General features: G+C 42.1%; 1 protein-coding gene across 1 annotated transcript; it reads left to right on the top strand.

Annotated features, from left to right (window-relative positions):
- The first annotated feature begins 747 nt into the window (after window positions 1-747).
- LOC125899191 (olfactory receptor 142-like) lies at window positions 748-8734 on the top strand. The gene is made up of 4 exons (XM_049593269.1): window positions 748-759; window positions 4418-4574; window positions 5875-6740; window positions 8345-8734. Exons 1-4 carry the CDS (start codon window positions 748-750, stop codon window positions 8732-8734), a joined length of 1425 nt encoding a protein of 474 aa, XP_049449226.1.
- The last annotated feature ends 1360 nt before the right edge of the window (window positions 8735-10094 follow it).

The raw sequence follows: 10094 nt of genomic DNA, 5'->3' as shown, positions 1-10094 counted from the left end.
ATGTAGATCAACCGGTAAATCGAGAGCTTCACTTTCTGGCTAAGCTCCCTCTTCACCACAACGGACTGGTTAAGCACCTGCATCACTGCTGATGCCACCCCAATCCGCCTGTCAATCTCCTGCTCCATCCTACCCTCACTAGTGAACAAGATCCCAAGATACTTAAACTCCTCCACCTAAGGCAGGACCTCCCCCCTGACTTGCAGTGGGCAGTCCACCCTTTTCTGGCTGAGGACCATGGCCTCAGACTTGGAGGTGCTGATTCTCATCCCAGCCGCTTCACACTCGGCTGCGAACCGTCCCAGCAAGAGCCGGAGGTCGCTGTTCAATGAGGCTAGGAGGACCACGTCATCTGCAAAAAGCAGGGACGAGATCCTCCCGTCACCGAACCTGAAACCCTCCACCACTCGGCTTGTGCATTATAGTCATGCATTATCAAATACTCCAATGAGGAATACCGGCTGAGAGGCAGAAAATCTGCACTTTGGCTGGTGATAGAGTGGGTTTACTGCTCACCAGTTTGGGTTCCTGCACCAGATGGACAGTCAGTATCTCATCCAGTTGGAGGGGTGTTGCTTAGCCCAGCAGCAGTGAGAGTGGAGCCTTACGTAATGTTCATAGTCCAGCAGATATGTGAAATATCTGAAGGAATTGTGCTTTTTGATGATAAAAACATGAGCTTTGGCACCCTGTTAGAGCATGCCCTAAGGAAGATTTTTGGCTATCGGGCCATGGCATATTTGGCCTATGGCGCCAATGGTGAGCAGTTGTTCTAGACCACCACACATGAGGAGGCTGATACCTGCATCCTTCTGCACCGAGGAGATGCTGTCAAGGAAGGGTATACCGAGGTGTCAATAGCGCTGTGTATCTGATGTTTCCGGCTCATGAAGATTCACTACCTTGAAAAGTTCTGGCATTGTCCCTCAGCTGAAAACATACAAATAAGTGTTAGCTAACAGATTACTGATGATTTGACCAATATTTTGTCAAAAAGTGCAACATTTTCACTGCTGCTTCATAAAGGCTTGCTAGCCAGCCAGCTTGCTAAAGATAGCCAAATATGTTAGCTAGCTAGCTCGATTGGTAATAAGGATTGATAAACATTAACAAACATAATTCAAAATGTTCATGTATATTATTGAGTACTGAGAAAAAATGTCTGTGTGGAAGTGCACATATGCAGTACCTTTACTGCTGCAATTAAATCTGTGCAGACAAGTCTTGCAGCGGAGAATATTGGAGGCACAAATGACAAGAGCTCCCTCTAATGGATAATTTAGTAAATAGCAATTACACCAACAAAGAAGTACAGGATAAATGAAGAATATGTTGTTGTTGTTTTTTGTTTGTTTGTTTAATATACAGTACAGGCCAGAAGTTTGGACACACCTTCTCATTCAATGCGTTTTCTTTATTTTCATGACTATTTACATTGTAGATTCTCACTGAAACTATGTTGAAAAATAAATGATCGTCCAACTAAACGCAAACCGGATGGGATGGCATGTCGCTGCAGGATGCTGTGGTAGCCATGCTGGTTCAGTGTGCCTTCAATTTTGAATAAATCCCCAACAGTGTCACCAGCAAAACACCCCCACACCATCACACCTCCTCCTCCATGCTTCACAGTGGGAACCAGGCATGTGGAATCCATCCGTTCACCTTTTCTGCGTCTCACAAAGACACGGCAGTTGGAACCAAAGATCTCAAATGTGGACTCATCAGACCAAAGCACAGATTTCCACTGGTCTAATGTCCATTCCTTGTGTTTCTTGGCCCAAACAAATCTCTTCTGCTTGTTGCCTCTCCTTAGCAGTGGTTTCCTAGCAGCTATTTGACCATGAAGGCCTGATTCGCGCAGTCTCCTCTTAACAGTTGTTCTAGAGATGGGTCTGCTGCTAGAACTCTGTGTGGCATTCATCTGGTCTCTGATCTGAGCTGCTGTTAACTTGCGATTTCTGAGGCTGGTGACTCGGATGAACTTATCCTCAGAAGCAGAGGTGACTCTTGGTCTTCCTTTCCTGGGTCGGTCCTCATTTGTGCCAGTTTCGTTGTAGCGCTTGATGGTTTTTGCGACTCCACTTGGGGACACATTTAAAGTTTTTGCAATTTTCCGGACTGACTGACCTTCATTTCTTAAAGTAATGATGGCCACTCGTTTTTCTTTAGTTAGCTGATTGGTTCTTGCCATAATATGAATTTTAACAGTTGTCCAATAGGGCTGTCGGCTGTGTATTAACCTGACTTCTGCACAACACAACTGATGGTCCCAACCCCATTGATAAAGCAAGAAATTCCACTAATTAACCCTGATAAGGCACACCTGTGAAGTGGAAACCATTTCAGGTGACTACCTCTTGAAGCTCATGGAGAGAATGCCAAGAGTGTGCAAAGCAGTAATCAGAGCAAAGGGTGGCTATTTTGAAGAAACTAGAATATAAAACATGTTTTCAGTTATTTCACCTTTTTTTGTTAAGTACATAACTCCACGTGTTCATTCATAGTTTTGATGCCTTCAGTGAGAATCTACAATGTAAATAGTCATGAAAATAAAGAAAACGCATTGAATGAGAAGGTGTGTCCAAACTTTTGGCCTGTACTGTACTTGTGAAAAAAATAGGACACATCAACTGCATAACTGCTGATCCCGATGTTGTCACACAAAAATAAGTCAAATAATGGGTCATATATTGGCCAAACCAATATATTGGTTGCGCTCTAAAATAGATACATACACATAAACATCGGAGGTCTGCACACAACTGAGTCTGTAATTCAGGAAAATATGGGTGACTCTGCTAATATTTGATGGTTTTACTAACACTTAGTTCAATGAATGCCATACGCATATAAGAAGGTAGTTTCTAGCATGTTGTAAATAGTATCACTGCATTCCTTATCCTTGAAAATGTAGGATTGGCCACCAGAATCAAGATCCTAGGGAGTGATCTAGGATCAGTAGCACTGGTGACGGCCATTGGTGCCATAGGACAAATATGCTATGGCCCTACAGCCAAAAATCTTCCTTAGGGCATGCTCTAACAGGGTGCCAAAGCTCATGTTTTTTATCATCATCAACATTGCATTCACATATCTGCTAGACCATCAGGACTGTGAGAGCTTCAGTGCAAAGTCAGGGATAACAGGCTATTTGTGTCTTAATATTGTCAGCTGCTGGGGGAGAAAAACTGCCCATGAACTGAGCTTGCTATTTGTGAGGACCTGGAGTTTGCCATGGCACTTTGAGGCCCTTGTGCGCCCAACTCTGGTGTCATTCTCAGAGAAACCTTATGAAGGGACAAGAGACAGCTCATCAGACAGCACATCTAACAGTACGTAGTCCGTAAACAAAGTTAAGTCATCTGGGTCTAACATAACATCTGTTCTCCCTATGACACCCCTGCTCTGCCCTCACAGTCCCCACTTTTGTTCCAACTCTTGGGAGGACTTCGGACAACAGTGGGTCACAACAAGTGGCTTACCTTGGCGGTACCTTCAACAGGAATGCCAAACGTCTCTCCGGGGCTGTCTTTGGGAGTCTGCAATTGTGTGCACGGGTCTTGAGGCTGCAGCTTTCACGTGCAGCATTCTAAAATAAAAATAGCAGGCAAGCATTATGTATCACTGCCAACACTTCAACATAGGCAATACTTAATCTTTACAGCTTTGTTAGACCAGTTAGGAGAACTACCTTTTTCTCTGGGACCATTCCACTTCAACATAGGCAATACTTAAAGGAATACTCCGAAGAATTGGGAGTTATGCCCTTTCTCTCTCATTTTCATAGTGAAACAACATGATCCATATCTTTTTTGGGTCTGTGCGTCCAGTGGCTGGGTCTCAGCGGTTAGCACTGCTGCTTAGCTTAGCGAATACAATTGAAGTCTATAGGGGGTCAGTAGCCTGCAGTAAAAGTGAACAACTAAATGTTACAGAAACCCGGAAGCTAGTATTTCTACACGTGCATTTGAAATAAACATGTTTAAACATTAATTCAAAAAACGAGAGTCCTTTTTAGTCATTTGAGAAGAAGTTTGATACACGGAAGTATAGTGTGTTTACGCCCTGGGCGGAGGGATACACCAGTGAGCAACAGCTGCAGCTGGCTACTGGCTACAGGTATGCTAGGTCACTCGGTAAAAGCAAAAAGAGATGACACGGACGATATTACTCACTCGACTGAAAGCTGTCCATCAGCTCCTGCAGGCCTGGGGTGTTTTTTCCAGTTTATCTTAGGAACATGAAAAAATGTTTCAATCACGCCAGGATTAGTGATTGCTGCAAAGTTTTCACTCCTTGTGGTGCACTCTCTGCAGCAGTTTTCCTCCTGATGATATATCTCTAGCCTCCCCAATGATGGTAGCAGCGAATCCCATTCTGTGCAGCAAAATGATTCCACCTCCGAATGGCATAGGTTGGCAAGCCCCACAGCTACACCACCAATCATCCCCTGACCTCCATCTCCCCTCGGCCCCTTGCTGTTCCGCTGCCTCGGAGGATTCAGCCTCTCTTCTCGCCCGCTCAGCATCCAACACCTGGAGTTCCTCATCTGTTTACTCCGGCTCAAACAGGTATGGCTCTGGATCTGTGTCCGCTACAAGAAACTCTTCAAAATCGCTTTCAAAATCGTCCATTGCAGCTACTATAGTCTGGAGATATCGTTTTGTTTACAGGCTACGTCTGTGTCTGCTCACCAGTGTATCCCTCCACGGATCACAGCGCAGGACGTAAACACGTATAGTTCCGTGTATCAAACTTCTTCTAATACAACTAAAAAGGACTCTCATTTTTTGAATTAACGTTTAAACATGTTTATTTTAAATGCATGTGTAGAAATGCCAGCTTCAGGGTTTCTGTAACGTTTATTTGTTCACTTTTACCGAGCAGGCTACTAACCCCCTATAGACTTTAATTGTATTCGCTAAGCTAAGCCACAATGCTAACCACTGAAACCCAGCCACTGGACGTACAGACCCAAAAAAGATATGGATCATGTTGTTTCACTATGAAAATGATAGAGAAATGGCATTACTCCCAAATCGTTGGAGTATTCTTTTAATCTTTACAGCTTTGTTAGACCAGCTAGGAGAACTACCTTTTTCTCTGGGACCATTTCACTACATGATATAGCTTGCTAAACAAGCAAGTTATTAATAAGCCAATGCTAAACAAATATCCATTAGCTAAACTGAACGGCGCAGAGTGTGGCTAGTTAGCTGCAAGGGTTCTGCTGTAGTCAGGTTAAGTGATGTGAGGTGCAAATACAGACTGTGTGGTCTTTTGAAGACACAGGACAAGAAGTTTCATTTGCCTTAACAGGCATTTTTAAGAGGTTCTTTAGGTTGGTCTCACAAGGATGCAATCACCATACGGATGTGTTCAACAGAGTGTATGGACTGAAAAGGAACAAAAATATCGCCTTGGTCTTGGGTCAGTTTCAGGTCTCAGATTCTGCAGTATCAGGCAGGTTAAGTCAGGTTGGGTGTGAAAGGTGTGAGTACAGGCCAGTTCTTGGTCTTATTTTTAGGCCTGTGTAGAACTCTAGTTTGGATACAACAGCAAGCTTGAAAAAATAACATTGGTGGAAACTTCAGCAGTCCTAGTGTTTTTGGGTTTTGTGTTGCTCACTGCATTGCATTGCTTGTAGCCTAAAGTAAATTGCTACACACTGAAAAAAGAGAGAAGCACCTTCTGAGTGTTGATTGGCTGATTTGGTCCCCAGCTCGTGTTGCTGTAGTCAGACAAGATATTAATAACAGTGAGATGAGGGAAAAGTCACTATGGAGGTACACAACACAGAACAAAATGTAGGTGTAGTTTTTCTTACCAGGATGGATAATGTCTCTCTAATAACACTGTTTGTTCTTTCAGGTTTAAATGAGACAACGAACCACCGAGCTGTTCTCTTCTCCCTCACTTTACTGTGTTACCTTTTCATTTTGCTTGCAAATGTTACTCTTATTGTCATCATCATCTTGGATAAAAACCTGCATGAACCAATGTATATTCTATTGTGTGTGAACTGCATGAATGGGCTTTATGGGACAGCAGGTTTCTACCCCAAGTTCCTCTGGGATCTGCTTTCTCCTGTTCATGTTATCTCTTATGCTGGATGCCATGTTCAGGCTCTGGTAATGTATTCATTTGCCTGCAGTGATCTGTCTATTCTTGCAGTCATGGCGTATGACAGATATGCGGCTATATGTCGACCCCTAGTCTACCACCGTATCATGTCAAAGCAAAGACTGTTAACGTTAGTGTGTTTCTCCTGGTCAGCACCTTTTTGCATGCTGGGCATAAATGTTATTCTGGCATCTAGATTAACGTTATGCAGCCCATTTATCGCCAGACTTTTTTGTGTGAACTGGATGATTGTTAAACTTGCTTGTTTCCCAGCTGATACTATGGTTAATGGTATTGTTGCATACATTACAATATTCATTTATGTCTTCCATGGATTATTTATAGTTTGGTCTTATATGTATCTCATCAAAACATGTGTGAATTCAATAGAGAACAGGAGGAAGTTCATGCAAACATGTGTGCCACATTTAACCTCCTTACTCACCTTCCTTGTAACAATAGTTTTTGATCTCATGAACATGCGATTTGGTTCAAAAGATTTACCTCAGACTGTTCAAAACTTTATTGAAATACAATTTCTTGTCATACCCCCCATTATAAATCCTCTCATTTATGGTTTCAAATTGACAAAGATTCGGAACAGATTTCTGCATGTTATTACTTTTAAAAACAAATATTAAGTTGATTTTAATTACTTAATTAAAATGACATATGCACTGCTTAACCAGGTGGGTGTTTTGCTTATGAGTTAAATCATCAGACTGAAGAATGGAAGTTTTGCACATTTACATTAGGCTGCTGAATCATATGCCTCTTTTTTATTTGGAAGTGCTCTAAAATAATAATAATAATAATAATAATAATAGCACTAATGATACTATAAAATATGTGCTTTCTATAAGTATTTTCTTTTGTTTATTTACTTAATTCATTTACCGGAGTCTGTTTTTTGTACAGTGGTTTACACATCTCAGACAACACACTTTGCTCTACTGATTCGCAAAATTCACTCTGTGGCTACATGACTGTGTGTCTTCTGGTATTAAGGAATAAAATAAATATGATAATATCTGAAAAATATATCATCCCATATTTGTAACATATTTGTCATTAACCTGCTTGTGATTAAACATACACAAATGAAACACTGGGAAATAAAAGACAAACTTTGTGACTAAGCAGTATTTAAAATGGCTTGTCAGAAAATCTCCACTTCAGAACAACAAATGACCATTGGACCTGTCAAATTAAGGCTGAGTTCACATGTGCAGGGGTATTTTTCTACATGTTTTGACCTTTTATCCACATGCAAACTGTGATTAGGTTACTGAAAATGGACCTTTTGTAAAACTAAGGGCAGGGTGAAGATTTCAGAAACTCTATTTCCAGTGTTGATGTGTACTTTACTATAATGTGCATAGGCTTTCTACTGTAACCATTACATATTGTCCAATAAACCTCATAAAACAAAACTAAAACTATCTGCAATTATTTTACCTGATAGTTCAGTGGGCCTCGTTGCATTGGGGATATTCAGTGTTACTGTGCTAACACAGTTTTTACTATGATTAAAGGTCTACTATGCAGAAAATGTCAGTGACTATTGATAAGCAGTATCATCCAAGTGAAAGCCAACCCCAGATTGATTTTGGAATATGTTGTGTCCTCATGGTGTTTTGCCTTACTATATATGCATTTTTTTTTCATAAGTGATTTTCGAGAGGGTTTACTTAACGACTTTATACATTATTTTTTAAGGAGTATCCTGCAAAGTATACCTTGAAAATAAGGCATGTACTGCACATTTGAAAATGTGACAAGGTCTATTCCTATACATTAGGCCTATGTGAAACAAAGTCTCTCTGGGTAAACTTTTTACCACCTATGAACAAAATTATCTCATCTTCAAGTGCTTGTCTATGAAACATATTTTTTACAGTGCTTTGTCCAAACATGATGAAGATAATTTAGTTTTTCCAAGTTTCCAATTACTCCAAAAGAAGCTACCTTAAAATTATCTATCTGTAGTTCATCTAGCACTGACCACATGGCATGCCTCCTCCCCAAAGATGCTTCTTTTAGCTTAGTATGGTAGCTTAGTAGATCTCCTTGCTAAGAGTTACAATATAGCAGCATACATGGGGCGTCTTTCTCACCTCATTCTGGCCTTGTCTTAGACCCTGCAGGAATCTGGTGCAGACTCTTCTGCCCAGACCCTTAGTGATGTATCCCTTCAGACTTTTGCTTTCATGTCTAGGGAGCTTGGAAGGTTGATGTCAACAGTGACACTGGCTCGCCACCAGGTCTGGCAAGCACAGTCCCCCTTGTCGGAAGCATGTCGTCGCACCCTCTGCACCCTTCCAGTGGTTCCAGGTCTTGTTCCAGATCCTTGGGCCTGCTGCTCAGCAGGCACTGGATCACAGTGCACAGGCAGATCAGGCAAGGCAGAGGTTTGTTGGTCTGCAGCGGGGCCCAGGTCCTGTTCCAGGAGGCAGGGGTCCCTTGCCTTCCGGACACAGCCACTACTATCCACCTGCTTGCCCAGGTGGACAGCCTTGAGTCTCTCACAATACGGGGCACTATGATCAGCACCTCCGTGCTTCTTCCTGGCCAACCTTTCAGGTGCCAAGAACACCGGCCCCAGTGATCACCCCCCCTAAAGACTCTAGGAGGGGGGGGGGGTCGAACCTGAGGCCAGATGGGCTGGTGTCGCACGCTTCTCCCAGCAGCAACTCAGCTTCTGGGAGAGGGAGACCACAGACCCTTGGGTGGTGTCCACTCTGTCCAAGGAATACACATTACAGTTCCGATGCTGGCCACCCACTTTCTGTGGGGTCAGAACGTATCTGGTAGAAGACCCCGCAAAATCCCCGGCCCTCAGCCAGGAATTGGCATCCCTGTTAGAAAAAGGGATATATATACATATATATATATATATATATATATACAGTATATATATCCTCCTGGGTCCTGACAATTCATTTTTGTCCTCTGTGGAGGACATTGGTCTAACTAGTGTAACTCAAGTATTCTTTATGCTATCCATTTGGGTCAAATTGTGTTCTGAAGAGGACATCCAGGGCTTTCTAAAGATGTAGACATTGTGTGGGTGGGGTTAACAGGGCAAACACACACCCTTTTCAAAATGGCTGCCATTACGTTTTTCTCGTTTTTTGCTGCCAGAGTGGTAATTGATCATTTTCTGGCAAAAGTTATGATTATTTTGTTAATATTTAATTAGTTTCCTGAATATAAGGGTCTTAACTTTAATTTAGAGAGATTTCAGAAATCCAGAGTAATTTTAACCTTTTCAAAATACACCTTTTATTCAATGTCCTCTGTAGAGAACATCAGGACTTAGTACCCCCTGTCTTTTAACCAGTTTCCATGATTCAGCAGGCAGAAGGCCATTAGGGAAATGATTGTTTTTTCTCATAATTTCTAATACATTTTAAAGGTTAGTCAGTGTGAAAGCAGAAATTTGGCTTGGAGTGAGACTCTGAAGTAATGTGTATGCAAGAATTTGGAGGTTTATTGGAAAATAAGAACACCTCAGGTGAACGTACATTCCCATGCATCTATGGTAGGATACTACCTAAAAGGAGGATTTCGGGAAACTTTTTGCTCTATTTCCTTTAAACAATGACAATTCTTGCTGAGAGTGTATTCACACATACAATAGTATTTATAAAGCTTCATTCCACTGTTCTTTACCCTTCCTAGGCCACCACACACAATAAAGTTTACCTGGTCTTTGGGGTCTGTCACATAGGGGTCATGGGTCAAACTATGGGGCTCCCCATTACTTCTTATTGCCTGGGTGAGTGTTAAATGTCTACATAGCAAGCATTACACCTCATCACATCATAGATAGTGAGGGGTGAGTGCAGTTGGACCACTAGGCCCTTAAACCCAGCGGTACAGGGTACCAATCCTGCACCCTGACTGCAACGTCAGGCCCATTGGTATAGCTATTAAGAATACACTCTACCTTGCTACAGCTATCT

Source organism: Epinephelus fuscoguttatus, linkage group LG13 (genome assembly GCF_011397635.1).
Source record: "Epinephelus fuscoguttatus linkage group LG13, E.fuscoguttatus.final_Chr_v1".
Classification (NCBI taxonomy): Eukaryota; Metazoa; Chordata; class Actinopteri; order Perciformes; family Serranidae; genus Epinephelus; species Epinephelus fuscoguttatus.
This window is presented reverse-complemented; position numbering and strand designations above follow the sequence as displayed.

Excerpts from the sequence above, each read along its gene's own strand:
- LOC125899191 (XM_049593269.1), top strand. Across the intron at positions 4,575-5,874 it reads GTTTACTCCGGCTCAAACAG|GTTTAAATGAGACAACGAAC; the intron begins GTATGGCTCTGG and ends TTGTTCTTTCAG. Across the intron at positions 6,741-8,344 it reads TTCGGAACAGATTTCTGCAT|GGAGCTTGGAAGGTTGATGT; the intron begins GTTATTACTTTT and ends TTTCATGTCTAG.